Source organism: Rana temporaria, chromosome 13 (assembly GCF_905171775.1).
Source record: "Rana temporaria chromosome 13, aRanTem1.1, whole genome shotgun sequence".
Classification (NCBI taxonomy): Eukaryota; Metazoa; Chordata; class Amphibia; order Anura; family Ranidae; genus Rana; species Rana temporaria.
Genome location: NC_053501.1, coordinates 17,513,892 through 17,535,286, shown reverse-complemented (window position 1 = coordinate 17,535,286; position 21,395 = coordinate 17,513,892). Strand labels below are relative to the sequence as shown.

General features: G+C 47.2%; 1 protein-coding gene across 6 annotated transcripts in view; it reads left to right on the top strand.

Annotated features, from left to right (window-relative positions):
• STON2 (stonin 2) overlaps positions 1-21,160 on the top strand; it is a 90,305-nt gene extending 69,145 nt beyond the window's left edge. For 5 of the 6 annotated variants that reach the window (XM_040332159.1, XM_040332160.1, XM_040332161.1 and 2 more), the window contains 3 exons: positions 13,507-15,324; positions 17,423-17,625; positions 20,515-21,160. In XM_040332159.1, coding sequence (XP_040188093.1) covers positions 13,507-15,324; positions 17,423-17,625; positions 20,515-20,598 — 2,105 coding nt within the window. In that variant the 3' untranslated portion in view covers positions 20,599-21,160. Of the gene's footprint in view, positions 1-13,152; positions 13,178-13,506; positions 15,325-17,422; positions 17,626-20,514 lie in introns of those variants that run through there. The other variant, XM_040332165.1, reaches the window with a different exon arrangement.
• Positions 21,161-21,395: the final 235 nt, after the last annotated feature.

The following is a 21,395-nucleotide window of genomic DNA, read 5'->3' as shown; positions in this document are numbered from 1 at the left end:
CGCTTTCCCGCGCCGAGTTTGAATACTGCGCCGGCATATACCGAGCGCAGTACACTCGCGTATAGTCGGCAATGCTCGCGCTGACGTCCTGGACGTACAGGACTTGAGCTCGAGTGTAGCCGAGACTGCCCGACTATACACGAGTGTACTGCGCTCGGTATATGTCGGCGCAGTATTCAAACTCGGCGCGGGTATCGGCGTATATCGCGCACCCACGATTTTGCCCTGATTTTCAGGGCAAAATAGTGCGCGGTATACGCCGATAAATACGGTAAATAGCTTCCTTTACCTTACTGCAGTCCTGGTTTCATGTCCTCATTGTTCGTTTTTGCTCTGATGTTGCTGTAATTCTGCTCTGTTCTGGACACTTCCTGGTTGTCTGTTTCCTGATGACCACAGTACTGAGAGCTTCTAGTTGCGTTTTCCAAACCATCACTTCTCTATGGCTCTATACAGCACAGAGGCAGGATAACTTGCAAAAACGAAACTGAAACTACAGGTACATTATATGATTGATTTTTAACAGTAGATTGGGCCTAATTACGGGAAGCAGAATCGGGTGTTTTGATTAAAATCAATGCAGTACTTACCTTTTTTGAGATAGATGTTCTCCCGCCACTTCCGGGTATGGGCTGTGGGACTGGGCGTTCCTATTTGATTGACAGCCTTCCGACCGTCGCATACAGCGCGTCACCAGTTTCCGAAAGTAGCCGAACGTCGGTGCGCAGGCGCCGTATAACGCCGCACCGACGTTCGGCAACTCGTGACGCGCTGTATGCGACCGTCGGAAGGCTGTCAATCAAATAGGAACGCCCAGTCCCGAAGACCATACCCGGAAGCGGCGGGAGAACATCTATCTCAAAAAAGGTAAGTACGGCATTGATTTGAATGAAAACACCCGATTCTGCTTCCCGTAATTAGGCCCAATCTACTGTTAAATTTTTTTTCCGGGTGAACTCCCGCTTTAAAGTGGAAGTCCACACAAAAATGGAACCTCCTCTTTTCGGAAGCCTCCCCCCCCCCCTCCGGTGTCACATTTGGCACCTTTCAGGGGGGAAGGGGGTGCAGATACCTGTATAATATGTGTATATTGTGTGTCTGTGTGTGTATACTGTATGCGTGTGTGTATGCTATGTGGCCCTATAATCTATTGCCTGGGAGCCCCATAATCTCCTATTGCCCAGGGGCCCCATAATCTCCTATTGCCCGGGGGGCCCCATAATCTCCTATTGCCCGGGGGCCCCATAATCTCCTATTGCCCGGGGGCCCCATAATCTCCTATTGCCCAGGGGCCCCATAATCTATTGCCCGGGGGCCCCATGAGTTGTCAGTCCGCCCCTGTTCATGTCCATTGCGGGCAGACTAACTCTTTCCTGTTCATGGGGGGCAAATTAGCCCTTTCTTGTCCATAGAGGCAAATTGACCCTTCCCAGCCCATGGGTAGCAGATTAACCTTTCCTTGTCCATGGAGGGCAGATTAACCCTTCCTTGTACATGGAGGGCAGATTAATACTCCTCTGTTCACAGAGAGCATATTGACCCTTCCTGTGCATGGAGAGCTGATTAACCCTCCACTGTTCATGATGGGTAGAATAACCCTTCCCGGTCAATGAAAATCATATTAACCCTTCCCTGTCATGGGGGGGGGGGAGAGATTGATCCTTCCCTGTGCATGGAGAGCTAACCCTTTGCTGTCCATGTTAGCAGAATAAACCTTCCCGGTCCATGTAGGGTAGGTTAACCTTTCCTCGTACATGGAGGGCAGATTAACCCTTCACAGAACAGTTCTGAGTCATTTAGTATGCTTAGCCTCTTGTAGGAAAGTGAATGTTGGAGGGCCATTAGGAACCATTGTGTGTTGGCCCTCCAGGCTTAAGAGGAACTTGGAGCTTCAATAAGATCTTTCATTTCCTTTGCCTCACTGCCTCATGGATTTAATGCTCTGTATCCCACATTCATCTTCTTCTAGAGGGATTCATCCCACCATTGTACTGAAGGCGGCTCTATTCATCGAGGTCCCCCTTTGTCTGTGTCACAGCCAGGGCCCCCGCAAGGAGATCCTCCACCTTTCAGACACAGACTCCCTGGAGGGGCACTTATACCGCTCTATATCCTAGGACAATGGCCTGATTTGGTTGTGATGGCAGTGCTTCCCTTAGGGGGTCATAGCTTAGTCCTTGTCTCTCTCCTGTTCCTTAGGGTAGTGGTCATCAGCCCTGTCCTCAGGACCCACTAACAGGCCAGGTTTGCAAGATAACTGAAATACATCACAGCTGATATCATTTGCTCCTCAGTGATTGCAGAATTCTAGTCTGCATCTCCCCAAGGTAATACATAAAATCTGGCCTGTTAGTGGGCCCTGAGGACAAGGTTGATGACCACTGCCTTAGGGGGCCACATGTATCTCTCAGGTAGATAGACATTGCATAAAAAATACTGTTTTTCATGCTCAGGGCACCATTTGGTTGTGATGGAAGAAGCCAACTCCAGCCAAGATTTGTTTTCAAGAGTTCAATTTTTTGTCACGCTTGTACCCCATTGGAAAGACTTCCCCTCACTGCCTGTTCATGTGAGTGTACAAGAAATGGGCCATCGCTGCCCCCTCCAGAAATGGCTGTCATGTTCTTGCAGCAGAACTTCAGGCAGATGAAGATTCCTCATGCCCAACCCATAATGTGTATGCATCCCCATCCTAACAGAGCTTCAACCGGTCCTTTTACCCAAACCTTCATCGTCCCAACCAGGAGGGCATATCAGGGTGGCTACAATGGGGCTTCAGGAAGACCTTGCATGTAGTGTTGCCACCTTTTCTTCAAGTCAAACCCAAACACTTTAGTGGCGCACGGCATTTATATATTTTTTTACAGTATAAACTATACATATATTTTGCAATTAAATAACATTTCTAATCATATGAAGTTAATCACAAGAGTCCCCTTTAACATCAGAGGCCACAGTTCCCCTTTTGCATCTGAATATGCAGAGTTCCCTTTCACTGTAAGGGGGGACTCTGCAGACTCTGATGTCAGGGAGAGCTCTGGGGACTCTAACATAAGGGATGCTCTGGGAACCCTGATTTAAGGGGGAACACTGAGAACGGAGAGGGCTCTCATGTAAGGGGGAACACTGTGGCCTCTGGTGTAAAAGGGAACTCTAAAGCTAGGGGTGCTCTGAGAACCCTGATTTACCTTAGTGTACTCACGGACGACTTACGCAAACGACGTAAAAAATTAGAATTTCGACGCGGGAACAGCGGCCATACTTAACATTGGCTACGCCACCTAGGGCCTAGCTATAACTTTAGGCGGCCTATCTCTTACGTAAATGGTGTAAATGTACTGCGGCGGCCGGGCGTACGTTCGTGAATAGGCGTATCTAGTGATTTGCATATCCTGCGCCGACCGCAATGGAAGCGCCACCTAGCGGCCAGCAGAAATATTGCAACCTAAGATAGGACGGCGCAAGCTGTCGTATCTTAGATATGTTTAAGCATATCTCTGTTTGAGAATACACTTAAACATAGGTCGGCGCAGATTCTGAGTTAGGTCGGCGTATCTACTGATACGCCGGCCTAACTCTCTCTGAATCTACCTATTTGTGTCCGGACGCATGATTCCAAACCCGACCTGTCCGGGTGAATCCTGGACAGGTGGCAACCCTACTTGTATGGCAGCATAAACACCCTATAGGCGGAAATAACAGATTCATCAATTTTGTAGCGAGATTGTGCTGCAAAGACAAAGGGCACATCAACAACAGAAGTGCCTTAGGTGCGGCGGTACAGATAAAAATTGTTAACGAGGGTTTGATGGCACTTTAACATCTATGCAAACTTTTAGATCTGGCCCACAAAGAATTCAATTACCCTGAAAGATCGTTATATAAATCACTGCTCCGAGTTAGGATTCGGCTGGTTGCCTTTGAACAAGAGCAGATGCAGCAAAGAACTCTGGGAAAGGGGATAATTGTTCAAACTGTGACACCGCAAGTTCCTGGAGTCACAACTGTCACACTTAATTATTTTCTGGCCACCGTCCACGCTGACATCTGCTGGGAGCGGGGGGCGACGTGTCACCTCTTTGTATCAGCGAAGTTAAACGATCAGATGTTGTCCCAGCCAGCGACAATACACACCGATATGAGAAATCCGGTGGCGTGGAAGCGAGAAGATTTTCCGACCAGGGAAATTGTGTCACATGTGTGTAATTTATAGTAATATCCCTGATTTTTCTGTAATAAGTCCTCCGCTTGCTAATTAATCTGCTTTCTTATTTGGGGACCGCATCGCAGCGGGAAGCCATAGGAAAGTGTCACATCTGGCCGCCATGCCCGACGCGTCGCAGTGACACTGGGAGATGAGACCTTTGTGCCGATAACCGCAGAACGTTCCGCTCAGCGATCTCCTCCGAGACCCCCATTGTGTCCTCCGTGAATTCTTCCATCCAAATGACCGTAAAATGTGCAGAATCTTCAATGTATAATGGCAGTGTGCGGGGGATCATCGTATATTGTCCCCTCATGTATGAGATAGACTGGAGCACTTACCTGGGATGAGTATTAGAATATGCTAAATTCATCCTAAAGGGTCACTTTACCCAAAACTGATATTTCAGTGTAGGTGCCAAAGAATTAGGGGTTTCAAGGACTGTATTAGTGACATCCTTGTGCTGGGTGTGCACACTTATAGTGCCCATTACAAGCAGTTCCCACCATCCTTGCACTGAGCTCCTAGGTCTGTACACCTGCTGTGCCCATTATGAAGGGTTCCCACCTTCCCTATGCTGAGTTCCTGGGTCTGTACACCTGTTGTTTCCTTTATGAAGGGTTCCCACCTTCCCTGTGCTGAGTTCCTGGGTCTGTACACCTGTTGTGCCCATTATGAAGGGTTCCCACCTTCCCTATGCTGAGTTCCTGGGTCTGTCCACCTGTTGTGCCCATTATGAAGGGTTCCCACCTTCCCTATGCTGAGTTCCTGGGTCTGTCCACCAGTTGTGCCTATTATGAAGGGTTCCCACCTTCCCTATGCTGAGTTCCTGGGTCTGTCCACCTGTTGTGCCCATTATGAAGGGTTCCCACCTTCCCTATGCTGAGTTCCTGGGTCTGTCCACCAGTTGTGCCTATTATGAAGGGTTCCCACCTTCCCTATGCTGAGTTCCTGGGTCTGTCCACCTGTTGTGCCCATTATGAGGGTTCCCACCTTCCCTATGCTGAGTTCCTGGGTCTGTCCACCTGCTGTGCCCATTATGAAGGGTTCCCACCTTCCCTATGCTGAGTTCCTGGGTCTGTCCACCTGTTGTGCCCATTATGATGGGTTCCCACCTTCCCTGTGCTGAGTTCCTGGGTCTGTCCACCTGCTGTGCCCATTATGAGGGTTCCCACCATTCCTGTGCTGAGTTCCCGGGTCTGTACACCTGCTGTGCCCATTATGAGGGTTCCCACCATCCCTGTGCTTAGTTCCTGGGTCTGTACACCTGTTTTGCCCATTATGAGGGGTTTTAACCATCCCTGGGCTGAGTTCCCAGGTCTGCACAACTGCTGTACCCATTATGAGGGTTCCCACCATCCCTGTGCCGAGTTTGCAGGTCTGCACACCTGCTGTGCCCATTATGAGGGTTCCCACCATCCCTGTGCTTAGTTCCTGGGTCTGTACACCTGTTTTGCCCATTATGAGGTGTTTTAACCATCCCTGGGCTGAGTTCCCGGGTCTGCACAACGGCTGTACCCATTATGAGGAGTTCCCACCATCCCTGTGTTGAGTTCCCGGGTCTGTACACCTGATGTGCCCATTATGAGAGATTCCCACCATCTATGTGCTGAGTTCCTAGGTCTATACACCTGCTGTGCCCATTATAAGGGGTTCCCACCTTCCCTGTGTTTAGTTCCCGGGTCTGTACACCCACTGTACCAATTATTAGGGGTTCCCACCATCTCTGTGCTGAGTTCCCTAGTCTGTACACCCGCTGTACCCATTATAAGGGGTTCCCACCATCCTTGTTTTTTGCTTGATATTATGAAGAATGTAACAGAAGTTCATAAGAACGCACACACAGGTGGGCAAGGACACCCCACGGTATGCCGGAGCACACAAAAAAAATCCTAGTTGTGTAGAAACATTGGTGGGGTTAAAGTATCCAAGACATATAAGAAGTAAGGGCCGACTCAGCATACCACGCTCTACCTTTATATGCAACTTTTGGGTGGACTGACTCTTTAACCACTTAACCCATCAGACCATATTGCTGGTCAAAGACCAGAGCACTTTTTGCGATTCGGCACTGCGTCGCTTTAACTGACAATTGCGCGGTCATGCGACGTGGCTCCCAAACAAAATTGGCGTCCTTTTTTCCCCACAAATAGAGCTTTCTTTTGGTGGTATTTGATCACCTCTGCGGTTTTTAGTTTTTGCGTTATAAACAAAAATAGAGCGACAATTTTGAAAAAAATGAATATTTTTTACTTTTTGCTATAATAAATATCCCCCAAAAATATAAAAAAAAAATACTCAGTTTGGGCCGATACCTATTCTTCTACATATTTCCTGTAAAAAAAAAATGCAATAAACGTTTGTATGAACAGACGGTCAGGCATTTCTCCCCTTCCACACACAGCTCCCGGTCCTCGCTCTGTAACGAGCAATCGCGGGTTTTTCGGTGGCGATCGCGCCCGCGGGGCACGCACACGGGAGTCAGAGACGAGCGGGGGGCGCGCACGCGCCCCTAGTGGCCGCTTAGAGAGCCAACGTTATAGTACGGGCTATCGCACAGGGGAGCCGACCTGTCGCCGTAGAACTGCGGCGGCTGGTCGGCAAGTAGTTAACATACCTGGGTGTAGAGATTTTCCCGGAAGGTTTCCCGCGAAGGAACAGCGATCAAGCAAAACAAGTCTAACTACATGTTTGGGCAACATAGAAGGCTTCACTGAGCAGTGAGTGTTGTAAAGCTGGTCATACATGGTTCTGTTTGTTTCATTCAGCCAATGGACTGACCAAAAATAACCTGATTTGATTCACCATCCTCACATTCGATGTGGATGCGGCAATCCCCCTCCTGTGTCATTGTATTCTGATAGCAGAATATAAATGCTGGGAGGGGCTAGTAGGGTACTGTACACATTACAGCACCCAGCCTCAGTACTCCTCTTAGGAGCCCTCAACCCAGATGCAAGCAGTAAAATGAGCTAGGAGTAAGGCCTGGAGCAGATGAAACGCGCCAGTATACCTGTTGGCCTGCTTTTTAGACATTTGATCTCATAGGATACCTCAGATCTTTAATGGAGCGCCGACCTGTGTCGGCATACCTCCCAACTTTTTGAGATGGGAATGAGGGACACCTATCTGCAAAAGTATGCAGGCATAGGACACACCCCCATTGCCACACCCCTTTAACGGAGAATTGTACAACAAATTAAGATTTAGCACTGGGAAACACTTTTTGATAGATAAAAAGTGCATTTTATATACAACCATATAGATCAGACCAAAATGAGGGACAAAGGAGGAGGAATGAGGGACATTGCTCCAAATCAGGGACAGTTGGGAGCTATGCAGTGGCGTCACTAGGGTTGGTGTCACCCGGTGCGGTAAAACATGGTGTCACCCCCCCTCTGTCTAGGCTGCCCAGCACCAAGCAGGCAGCGCATGGGCACGGGGCGCACCCCAAACCAGCCCCTGTAAATGATAGTATAGGGCAGTATAGAGTGGTATAGTCACAGGTTGGTGTAGTGGGGTGGTATAGGACAGGTTAAGGTGGTGTAGGGCATGTTGGGGTGATATAGGGTAGTTTGGGGTGGTATAGGGCAAGTTAGGGTTGCATAGGGCAGGTTGGGGTGGTATAGGGCAAGTTAGGGTGGTACAGGGAAGGTTGGGTGGTATAGTGCAAGTTAGGGTGGCATAGGGCAAGTTGGGATGGCATGGGAAAGGTTGGAGTGGTACAGGGAAAGTTAGGGTGGCATTGGGGTGGTATAGGGCAAGTTATGGTGGCATAGGGCAGATTGGGGTGGTACAGGGCAAGTTAGGGTGGCACAGGGCAAGTCGGGTGGCATGGGAAAGTTTGGGGTGGTACAGGGCAGGCTGGGGTGGTACAGGGCAGGCTGGGTGGTACAGGGCAGGCTGGGGTGGTACAGGGCTGTTTGGGGTGGTATAGGGCAGGCTGGGGTGGTATAGGGCAGGCTGGGGTGGTACAGGCAGGCTGGGTGATACAGGGCAGGCTGGGGTGGTATAGGGCAGGCTGGGGTGGCACAGAGCAGGCTGGGGTGGTACATGGCAGGCTGGGATTGCACAGGGCAGGCTGGGCATGTCGGCTAAAAAAAAAATAAAGAATAAAAAAAAAACGGGATGGTGTCACCCCTCTAGCGGGTGTCACCCGGTGCGGACCGCACCCCCCTTGCAACGCCTCTGGAGCTATGCAATGCCAATATGGGTGGAGGTGAGTCTGGAGGAGTTGGCATTTCTAGGCACGCTGAATTTGCATGCCGACTGCCCTAGGTCATGCTTAAATGTGATGCTGAGCCTCCATGATTGAAAAAAACTGCAATCCAATGATTGAAAGGGGTGGGCCAGGGACAGTAAGGGTGATGCTGGAAGTCCTCCAGCCAGGAAATGAGGTGTGTTGCTGTAGCTTCTAATGCACATTGTAAGAAGCTCACAGTGTGCAGGAAATCACAGTAAACCATTTCAGCCCAGGAGAGAAGCTAGACTGAGGGGAAGGCTGGAAGTCAGATTTGATTTTTTCTTATACAATGTTACGACTGATCTCACTGATCCATGAGTCTTGTATCTCCCGTGTGATGGGGGAGGTCCCTTTCTGTAATCCTTGAAGCTGACAATCTATTTATACCAAAAATTGGGTCTGATCCACAGATGGGTTTCTAAACAGGAGCAGCTGTCTCAGATCTCAGTCATCGCTCAGCATTTCATGTCCCATCTGTAAACAGACACGGAAACGGGAGTCACGCCTCCGCCGCCAACGCTGCTGTCACCAAATCTGCTGTCCCTCATCACTTCCGTGTGTCCTTTAATAAAGTGACAATCGGAAAGGATGTCATTGTATCTGTGATCCCCAACTAGGAGCGTCCTTCAGCTCTGTGACAGCCGCGATCATTGTTCTCCTGAGTCGCTGCGCACACGCGCACATTACACTCAGATTGTACAATCTTCATTACATCCACCTACAAATATGTAGTACAAAAGGTCTAAAGCAGGGGGCGCCAAACTTTTCATTACGAGGACCACATTAAAAAGTGCAATAATAATTGTGGGCTGAAAAGAATATTAGGTCTATATATGAATGCAGGGCCGGACTGGGCATAAAAACCAGCCCTGGAAATTCTTTCATAGCAGCCCCAGTGGCGTAGCGGGGGTTGTCAGCACCCAAGGCAAGTAATTTGCACCCCTAACCCGCGGACATTTAGCATGCCGAGTCCCTTCCACTCGTACAGTATTAAACCCCTTATGCCCTGTACACACGATCGGTTCATCCAATGAAAACGGTCTGATGGATTTTTCATCAGATATCCGATGAAGCTGAAGCTCATCAGTCGTGCCTACACACCATCAGTTAAAAAAACGATTGTGTCAGAACGCGGTGACGTAAAACACTACGACGTGCTGAAAAAAAAAAATTAAGTTCAATGCTTCCGAACATGCATCGACTTGATTCTGAGCATGCGTGGATTTTTAACTGATGGACGTGCCCACAGACGATCGTTTTTTTCTATCGGTTAGTTAACCATCAGGTAATTTTAAAACAAAGCTCCTATTTTTTTAACTGATGGATAAAAAACTGATGGGGGCCACACACGATCGGTTAGTCTGATGAAAACGGTCCATCAGACCGTGTGTACGTGGCATTAGGATGTACCACTCTTTCTCTTTGTTCTCCTTTCTTTAACTTTTATCTCTCTCTATCCTAATGTCTTGTCCCCACCCCCTATCTATCGCTCTTTATCCATCTTTCATCTTCTTTCTCACTCGTTTTCTTTCTTTATCCCCCTCTTTTAATTCCTTCTCTTACTCCTTGTTTTTTTCCTCTCTCAACTCTATATCTAAACACACACACACACGCACAGTGTATGTATTTACACCTATATGTATATTGCACCCAATGAATGATTGTCTTATGGGGGAGGATGGATTTCAATGTAAAATGTGCCATGGCCATAGCACCCACCATAAAGCATCCTCATTCTGTACTGGGGGCTCTAATATAATTCTGCTGTGGCAGATGAGGAAGTGTGTACAGTGTGTGTGTATCATATGTGTACCCTCTCCTGCAGGGATTGCAGACATTACAGGAGATGGTCAGAGACTGCAGATATATATTACAGGAGATGGTCAGAGACTGCAGATATATATTACAGGAGATGGTCAGAGACTGCAGATATATATTACAGGAGATGGTCAGAGACTGCAGATATATATTACAGGAGATGGTCAGAGACTGTAGTTACAGGACAGGAGATGGTCAGAGACTGCAGATATATATTACAGGAGATGGTCAGAGACTGCAGATATATATTACAGGAGATGGTCAGAGACTGCAGATATATATTACAGGAGATGGTCAGAGACTACAGATATATATTACAGGAGATGGTCAGAGACTGCAGATATATATTACAGGAGATGGTCAGAGACTACAGATATATATTACAGGAGATGGTCAGAGACTGTAGTTACAGGACAGGAGATGGTCAGAGACTGCAGATATATATTACAGGAGATGGTCAGAGACTGCAGATATATATTACAGGAGATGGTCAGAGACTGCAGATATATATTACAGGAGATGGTCAGAGACTGTAGTTACAGGACAGGAGATGGTCAGAGACTGCAGATTATAGTACAGGAGAATGTCAGAGATTGCAGACATGGTACAGGGGACGGTTAAGGATTGCAGACATGATTGATTCAGGAGATGGTCAGAGGCTGCATTTAAAGATGAACTCAATGTACAGGTACTGTATATAGTATTGCAGGGTTGCTCCACTCTATTTAAACTATCTCTGCAGGATCAAGGCAGTCTTTATCCTTTGAAAGTACAACCAAGTGACAGAAGAAATAATCACATCCAATTTCTAAAATACAAATTCTCTTGCAAAAACTGAACTGCTCAGGATTAATGGAGGACAGTAACCAGTTAATTGGTCTGTTAAGCTTTTAGCCTCATCCAGCAGTAAATCCTCCAACAAAAACAAACTCCTATCAAACAATGTGTGCAGCACACACAGAGCTCTGCCTAGATAGCTGATTATAGTCTGAAATGGTTAAATGTGTCCCTGGTCTCATAGAACACTGCTGCAGCGTCTTCCAGAGATCTTATCAGTGTGATCAGACAATGTGCAGGTCAGGTTATAGGCAGAAACAGGGAGACAAGAGGTGTGTGTGTGGGGAGGCTGATTGATAACCTGCACACTGCCTGATCACATATCTGAAAGACACTGCAGCCGGCCAGCAACATGTTACTGTTCAGATTTGTGTGTCCTGAGGCTGCAGAACATGGATTGTTGTCATCCTACCTTTCCTTTCCTGCATCTCCCTCCTAGCGTGCCCCATTCAGCCTCACTCCAACACTTACAATCAAATGTGAGCGGGGGAAGAGCTACACTGCCTGCTGATTGGCTGTGGATGGACCGGAGGAGGAGCAGGTCCTCCCTTGAACTCCTTTATGCAGCGCTATTGGCTGTGGGTTCCCTACAAGAGAAATGACTGGCCAGTGGCCAGAGAACACCCAGTATGTGTTCCCTCCTGCATTATCCTCCTCCACAGCACACAGACCTGACAGTGCCTGCCGCACGATAGTCACGTGCTCCTCCAGACCTCCGCTCTGCTGCTGGAATTTATTTCCTCATCCAGCCCCGAGTCCTGTTCACAGCAGCCAGCCTACCGGGATATTTCCCGCTGTCCCGCTAGGCCAGTCCGGCCCTGTATGAATGGGTCCCCCCTTGCATCGAATTTCCCATCAGAGTCGCCCCTTACATCAGCTGTCCCCATCAGAGTACTCGCCTTACATCAAGTGTCCCCATCAGAGTCCCCCCTTACATCAAGTGTCCCCATCAGAGTCCCCCCTTACATCAAGTGTCCCCATCAGAGTCCCCCCTTACATCAAGTGTCCCCATCAGAGTCCCCCCTTACATCAAGTGTCCCCATTAGAGTCTTCCCTGACATCGGGTGTCCCCATTTTGGCGGCTGTTGGAAGTGGTCGTTTTTGGATCTGCACTAGGGACTTGACATCCAAAAGGATTTGATGCTCCTGGTTATACAGTATGCTCTGATCCAGTTACTTTGTAAGTTGTCTACAATTTATTGATTAAAGGGTGTTTTGTGCACACTACAACCCCTTTCACACTGAGGCAGTTTTCAGGCGCTGAAAATAGCGCCGGAAAAGCGCCTGAAAACTGCCCTTATATTCATTTGAATGTGTGCTTTCACGCTAGGGCGGTGCGCTTGCGGGATGGTAGAAAAAGTCCTGCAAGCAGCATCTTTGGAGCATACTGTAAATAGTGCTCCAAACATGCCCCTGTTCATTAAAATTAATGGGTAGCGCTTCTAACGTTTTTTTTTTTTTTTAAGGTCCTGTTGTACGTGACCTTTAAAAAAAAGTGACCCGCTAGCGCCCAAAAAACGCTGCAAAAGTGTTTAGAAAGTGGCACAAAGATCGGTCTTTATTGTTTTTGTTTTTTTTAAGGTCCTGTTGTCACGAGACCTTTAAAAAAAGCGACCTGCTAGCGCCCAAAAAACGCTGCAAAAGCGTTTAGAAAGCGGCATAAAGATCGGTCTTTATTGTTTTGTTTTTTTAAGGTCCCGTTGTCACGAGACCTTTAAAAAAAGTGACCAGCTAGCGCCCAAAAACCGCCGCAAAGGCACCACAAAAATAATCGGCGTTTTAGCGGCACTTCAGTGTAAAATGGGTCTTACTGGTGTGCTCTTGTTTTGTTTTATTTTTGTGCCAGTGCTTTAGTGTAAAGGGTTAAGGGAGTTGGGTGTAAGTGTCAGGGGTTCTTCCTGCAGCTGAGGGTTGCGAGACTCTTATCTCAGCCTTTTCCTGGTTCCGGCCGTTGTGCGGTCAGCGCCAATGCCGATTCTCAGCCCCAGAGATTCTGGGAAGCAGCATGCAAAAAAACACAGGCGTCCTGTTTATATAGTACGCAGCCTGCAGGACGTCAAAGAGCTCATTAAAAGGTAAGACATTTGTAAAGGCCGTCGGCATCACTATATATAACTGTTTTGATTTGCGGTGGGAGTGCAGCCAATTTTAAAGTCTTGGGAATGACACCTTTAAGTGTCTCTTTTTATATCCCTCTACTGCATCATAGAAGCTGCTCAGCTATGACATGCTCAGGAAGGGGAATGGCCATGACCTGCATCAAACATTCCTGGCTAGAGTTCCATATCAACTTTTACCTACTTTTTTATTCCTATAAAGTTTCCATTAGTAGACATTTTTTGACACTTTACTCTCATCTTTGTTGCCTCATGTTATATCTTTAATATTTTTTTTCATCCTTCAGATAACTCTTCTCTCCAAGATGATGATGAGCTAGACATGGAGACCGTCGGTTGGCCATCCAACACTTGTCCAGTTAATGGTCACACCGGAACCACTTCTCGTTTTCCCAGTTGGGTCACTTTTGAAGATGAAACTGCTCCATCTTCCCCAAGGGACGTTCCTCAAAAACCACCAGAGAGCCCAAAATCTCCTTCAACAACGGACTTTGTCTCTAAACCTGTTGGAGCCTTAAAAAAAAGGGAAAGGCCTAAGAGCTCATTTGTTGACCTAAACAGGACACAAAGGCTTGACATTTCATCTTTGCACAGGCAGCTCTCGTTAAATTCCACCCCAACAAAGGCTCCCAACCCGTTTTTAGATGAGTCCCTGAAAGATGTCCAGCCGTCACCAATCAATCCGTTCAGCTCGTGGTTTGAGGAGCAAGAACGGCGTTCTCAACACTCTTCGGTATCCAGTGGCCCGGACTCAAGCCAAAGGAATTCCATTTCCCTTCTTGCTGAAGAACTCGATACCGATCAGTTTGAGGATTACAGAAAGAAGGCTTTGCAAGCTGATGCTGTAGAACATCTCAAACAGATTCAGATTGAAGACCCAGATTCCCCTGGTAGCCCCACTCTGCCAGACGACCCTCTGAAATACGATGAACCCCTTGGCCCTTGTTTGACTTTTACCAAGCCCCAGCCAAAGGATGGCTGGCCAATGATGCTTAGGATTCCGGAGAAAAAGAACATTATGTCCTCTAGGCACTGGGGCCCTATCTACGTCAAAGTCACCGAAGCTGGGTTTCTGCAGCTCTTTTATGAAAAGGGTTTGGAAAAGCCTTTTAGGGAATTTAAATTAGAAGTCAACCATGAGATTGCAGATTCTAAACTTCAAAACTATGATGAAAATGGCAGGATTCACACTGTCCGTATTGACCGGGTGCTGTACAAAGAGAAACGCAAGTACCAGCCAATGCCTCTGGTCAGTCACACAGGGGAGAGAGAGCAGGTGGTCAAACTGGGGACAACAGACTATTCAGACTTCATAAGCATGACCGCCTCTGTCCAGGATGTCCTCTTCCGCCTTCCGGCCATAGTAGACCTTAGCACTGTGCACCAAAATTACATAGAGGAGGAGATCACTGTGGACGTGAAAGATGAATTCCGTGGAATCCTTGGTAAGGGGGAAAGCCAGCTTCTCGAACACTCTGTGGTCACACGCGTCCAAGTTCTTAGCTTTATCTCAGGTATGGCGGACTGTAGCCTAGGGCTTAATGACATCCTTATTAAAGGCAATGAAGTTGTTTCCAGACATGACATTATGCCAACCACTACCACCAAGTGGGTGAGACTCCATGATTGCCAATTCCACTCGTCTGTAGATGAGGAAGCATTTCCCAGCTCCAGAATGGTGATGTTCACCCCGTTGGATGCCTGTAGGTTTGAACTAATGAGGGTAAGGACAATATTTTCTGAAAAGACTTTGCCTTTCACGCTCAGGACCATGGCTTGCATTCGTGGGGCCGAGGTTGAGCTACAGAGTTGGTTGGTCATGTCTTCGGGCTTCTCCTCCAACAGAGACAGTCTGTCGCAGGTCCCTTGTGAGAACATCACTATTCGGCACCCAGTACCACCAGAGTGGGTGAACTATTTCCGGAGAGACAGTGTATTGGGAGAGAAGTCCTTGAAGGCGAAAGTCAACAGGGAGGCCAGCTTCGGTTCTCCAAGCTTATCTGGGACAGAGCCAGCCATGAGAGTAACACTGGGAACAGCCAAGTACGAACATGCCTATAGCGCCATCGTGTGGAGGATAAACAGACTGCCAGATAAGAACTCAGGTGAGAAGCTTTGTTCTGGGATTCCTGCCAATACTTGATTTACTACTTGTATTACAAGTACACTTTAATTTCTGGTATGTAAATCTCCTGAGACTTGTATGTATTTATCCTTAAAGCCCGACTCTCATCTTCGGGCTTTAACTTACTTTGAGTCTGATTCTTCAACTTGAGAGTCAGCAGTCAGAGGTTATCTAATGTGTGACGGTTGCTGTACTGTCAACACACTATCCACCAGCTCCTGAATGTGCATAATAGCTGTTTACATTCTTATGTGTAGGTCTTATCTGAAACTGTAATTCACTTTCAAAAGACAGTGGGTCAGGCAGTTAACAGACCAATAATTGTCAGAGTTTAGATGACCCAGGACCGTGAGGCCTAATGTGTTAGTCTCTGACAAAGTAAGCAGAGTTATAAGGTTACATAAAGGGAGCAAAGAATACATTCTTCATGAGTGAGCCTGCACCGGCTGATTCATTTAACATTGACTGTTCATATTCCCACATACACCCAATTGTTTTCCTGAAATGCAAGTCTCCCTCTAGTGGTCATCTATATACTAGGCAGTATATTTATTATCCCTGCAGATTGGCTATTGAGATAACAGGATCAGTCCCATAGCCCAGTGTTTCTCAACTCCAGTCCTCAAGGCGCCCCAACAGGTCATGTTTTCAGTATTTCCCTCAGATGAAACCGATGTGGCAATTACTAAGGCAGTGAAACTGATCAAATCACATATGCAAAATAATGGAGAGCCTGAAAACATGACCTGTTGGGGAGTCTTGAGGACTGGAGCTGAGAAACACTGCCATACACTGCCATAGCCCATTTCTTTAAGGCTTTATGTACACAGGGTGTTTGAAAACCTCTTCAGAATGCTGGAAACCTGACAGCTAGTAACCAACGTTTAAAAACGTCAGGTTTGCCGCTTTTACATACCACGTTTATGCGCGTTTAGTGGCAGTTATGAGCGTTTGCTTTTTTTCACAGATAACCTCAGGAGACCCTCTTAAATGCCCACAATGCAGAAAAAACAAGTATTATTAAATATTTCAGCCTTTCCGTGAGAACAGAGAGAGCAGTGTAGATAGATTTTTGTTTTTATTTATCTCCCTCCCTCTCTCCCCCCCTCCTCTCCCTCTCTCCCCCTCCTCTCCCTCTCCCCCCTCCTCTCCCTCTCCCCCCCCCCCTCTCTCTCCCCTTTTACCCTCTCTCCACTCCCTCTCTCTCCCGCTCCCTCTCTCCCCCCTTTTCTCCCCTCCCTCTCTTCCCTTTTCTCCCCCCTCTCTCTCTCTCCCCTTTTCTCCTCTCTCACCCCTTCCCTCTCTCTATAATTCTCTCTCTCTCCTTTTCTCCCTCCCCTCTCTACCCCCTCCTCTCCCCTCTCTACCCCCTCCTCTCCCCCTCTCTCTCTCCATCCCTCTCCCTCTTTCGCTCTCTCCTTTTTTCCCTCTTTCTCCCCTCTATATCTCCCTCCCCTCCCCCTCTTTCTTCTTCCCTTCATCCCTCTCTCCCGCCTCCCCACCCCTCTCTCTCTCCTATTCTCTTGTCTCTCTCCCCTCTATCTCTCCCTACCTCCCTCCCTCCCCTCTCTCTATCCCTCCCTCCCTCCCTCCCCTCTCTCTATCCCTCCCTCCCTCCCCTCTCTCTATCCCTCCCTCCTCTCTCTCTCCTCTCTATCTCTCCCTCCCTGCTCTTTCTCCTATTCTCCTGTCTCTCTCCCCTCTATCTCTCCCTCCCTCCCATCTATCTCTCTCAACCTCCCCCCTCCCCTCATCCTTCTCTCCACCCCTCTCTCTCCTATTCTCCTCCCTCCCTCTATCTCTCCCCCTCTCCCTGCCCCCCCCTCTCTCTCTCTCATTCTTACTCTCCTTTTCTCTTTTCTCACCCCAGCACCCCTTGCTATTACATACATTCAGTGTTGGAGGTGCCAGAACTGTGTTCCCCCGTGTTCCCGCTGAACTACACTAATAATTTGCTGATAAGATTATTTACAGATCCCTGTATTGTTCATAAAAAATAAATAAAAATAAAAAAACAACTTGTAATATTTTATCATACCTTTGTGCAGAGTATCACTGACTTCTGTTGTTCCTTTAAGGATCGGGTCATCCCCACTGCTTCTACTGCCGCCTGGAGCTCGGATCTGACCGGGAAGTGCCACGGACCTTTGCAAAACACGTGGAGGTAGAATACCACATGCCAGCAGCCTCGGCATCAAAGATCGCTGTGCGTTCCATCTCTGTGGAGGACAGGACAGAAATCAAAAAGTGGGTGAATTATTCCGCCCATTATCTCTACAAGGTGAGACCTGATTAGATTTATTTCCTATGGGGAAAATATTATGATATAAAAGGAGGCAAAATTCACATTAGTCTTTGCACAGGAGCTTACACTCTAATGTCCCACCGCAGTCGCACACTATTATGATTATACATTTATATAGCTCTGACATATCCCGTAGTGCTGTACAGAGAACACTGAACCAATCACATCAGTCTGTGCACCATAGGAGCTTACATTCTAATGTTACCACACTGTCTTGTCCTATATACATTTATATAGCTCTGACATATGCCGTAGTGCTGTACAGAGAACACTGAGCCATTTACATCCATCTCTGCACCAGAGGGGCTTACACTCTAGAGTCCCACCACAGTCACACTCTTATTATTATACATTTATATAGCTCTGACATATGCCGTAGTGCTGTACAGAGAACACTGAGCCATTTACATCAATCTCTGCACCAGAAGAGCTTACATTCTAATGTTACCCCACGGTCTTGTCCTATTAATATACATTTATATAGCTCTGACATATGCCGTAGTGCTGTACAGAGAACACTGAGCCAGTCACGTTAGTCTCTGCAGCAGAGGAGCTTACACTCTAGAGTCCCACCACAGTCGCACTCTTATTATTATACATTTATATAGCTCTGACATATACCACAGTGATGTGCAGAGAACACTGAGCCATTTACATCAATCTCTGCACCAGAAGAGCTTACAGTCTAACGTTGTACCACAGTTACATGCTACTGTTATGTAACATTTAAATAGCACCGACATGTTCCATAGTGCTGTACAGAGAACACTGAGCCAGTCACATCAGTCTCTGCACCAGAAGACCTTACCTTCTAACATCCCACCACAGTTACACACCATTATTATTATACATTTATATAGCTCTGACATATTCCATAGTGCTGTACAGAGAACACTGAGCCAGTCACGTCTTTGCGTCAGAGGAGCTTACACTCACAGTCATACAATATTATTATTATTATTATTATTATAATGCATTTATATAACACTGAGCCAGACACTTCAGTCTTTGCAGCAGAGGAGCTTACACTCTAATATCTCACCACAGTCACACACTATTATTATTATTATTATTATACATTTATATAGCTCTGACATATACTGCAGTGCTGTGCAGAGAACACTGAGCCAGTCACATCAGTCTCTGTACCAGAGAAGCTTACAGTCTAAGGTTGTACCACAGTAACATGCTATAGTTATTAAACATTTATATAGCACCAACATATTCCGTAGTGCTGTACAGAGAACACTGAGCCATTTACATCAGTCTTTGCAGCAGAGGCGCTTACACTCTAATGACCCCCCAAAGTCACACACTATTATTATTTATTACTGTATATATTTATATATGTCTCGCATATTCTGTGGTGCTGGACAGAGAACACTGAGCCAGTCACATCAGTCTGCAGCGAAGGAGCTTACACTCTAATATCTCACCACAGTTACGCTATAATTATACATTTATATAGCTCTGACATTTTCCACAGTGCTGTACAAAGAACACTTGGCCAATCACATCAATCTCTGCAGCAGAAGAGCTTACAGTCTAACATTGTACCACAGTTACATGCTACGTTTATAGCTCTGACATATTCGGTGGTGCTGTACACAGAACACTGTGGCCCAGATTCACAAAGACTTACGACGGCGTATCTCCACATACACCGTCGTAAGTCCGAATGGCAGCCGTCGCATCTATGCGCCTGATTCATAGAATCAGTTACGCATAGATTTGGCCAAGATACAAGCGGCATAAGTCTCCTACGCCGTCGTATCTTGGGTTGCAATAATTACGCTGGCCGCTAGGTGGCGCTTCCTTGATTTCCGCGTTGAATATGTAAATGAGCAAGATACTCCGTTTCACGATCGTACGTACGCCCGTCGCAATTAGTTACGCCGTTTACGTAAGACATACGCCGGCGTAAAGATAAAGCATGTCTCTGGGTGGAGCATCCCATGCAAAGTATGGACGTCGGAACAAGCGTATCTTTTTATGTCGTTTGCATAAGTCGTACGCGAATAGGGCTGTGTGTAAGTTACGTTCACGTCACAGGCATTGAGCCGACGTATCTTTGGGCGTAAATACGACGTGATACTGAGCATGCACGCAGGGCCGGGTTCCAGACAAGGCCAACAAGGCCAGGCCTCGGGGCGGCAGTGGGTGCAGGGTGCAGGGGTGGCACTGTGGCTGAGAGGAGAGGACACTTTCACCACTTTCACTTTCATTTCGGGAGCTCCCCCCTGTCATGTCACAGATTGTGAGAGGAGATAAAACTGAGGGAAGAGGAGGTGAACACCCCCCGCTTCTCAATTTCTGCAATTTTCAGCAGCAAGCCCCCCCCCCAGCCTCTCAATGTCAGCACCCCCCCACTTCTCAGTGTCCTGCCAAAAAAAGTCCCCTGGCGGATAATGTCCCCCACTGCAGGGGCGGCATTGAAGGACCCGGCCTTGGGGTGGCAAAGGGAGTAAATCCGGGCCTGCATGCGCCGTTCGTTCGGCCATGCATCTACATGGGGTCAAGCCTCATTTAAATACAACACGCCCCCTACCAGCCTACTTTAAATTATGCGCGCTTACGCCGGCCCATTTACGCTACGCCACCGTAACTTAGGACGCAAGTGCTTTGTGAATACAGCACTTGCCTCTCTAAGTTGCGGCGGCGTAGCGTAAATACGATGCGCTACGCCCGCGCAACGTAGGGCGGCCGTACGTGAATCTAGGCCTGTGAATTTAGCAGATCTCTCAGTTGGATTTGTTGTTTTTCTCTAAATTCTCATTCACGCGGTTTATGACAATCGCTGCATCTGTACTTTGATGAATTGATATATTGGGCCATCAGTAATTACCATTCTTCTTTTCTGGCCAGGTGGAGATTGAACAGAAGAAGACGTTGAACCCAGACATGGACAGTGAAATGGTAGACAACCCTCTGGAATGTGTCACTCAGTAAATTTTCTGGGAACTAATAAACAGAGGATGAACCTGGTCATCATGACTTCCGACCACACACACCAGACTTGCCAGGCAGTGATGGAACAAATACTTCCTATAGCTGGATTTACAAATATGGTGACATTTTGTTGGTGGCCTTTTCTCTGGACTTCTACCCCGGGATCATTGTGGATGAAACATTAGAAGTCTAGTTTTTGGGATTCTACATGATGGCGGAGGTGGACCACATCTCCGTTCTACCACCACAGACTGTGGTCTAGGTTCTCCATGAAGGTTCCTGCGGTGTTGGTTGTCTGATATGAAGTCAGTCTTCGATCACCTCTTTTACCATTTCCAAAGTTCGGACCATTTCACAACCTGTTCTCGGCACAGTGCGGACATTTTATCTGTGAATGCACAGAAAACAAACCTTCAAGGACAATTAAATGACATCCTGCGTCGGAAAACACAGGGAAAGATTTTTTTTTTTTTTCTTGTAGAATCAATTTGCACAGAAGTTTTTTCATATTTTATTAGGGAATATTTAGGGATTTGCAGTAAAGGGCTGAATTATCTCTTGATTTACAGATCAGATTACTTATTGGTGAGATTGTAGCACCATCATCTACATCTCAGTAACAGGGTTTTATTGGGTGAGGTTTGTTACATTGTACTGGGTGACTTCACTCTGGAATATCATTTGACCTTTATCAAGGGCTGCTCTGTGCACCGACACCCACTCGGCCAGCATCACGGCCCAGCTGTGAATGGATCAGTGTCTGTTATGTGTCCAGCATCATCTGTTCCACAAACACT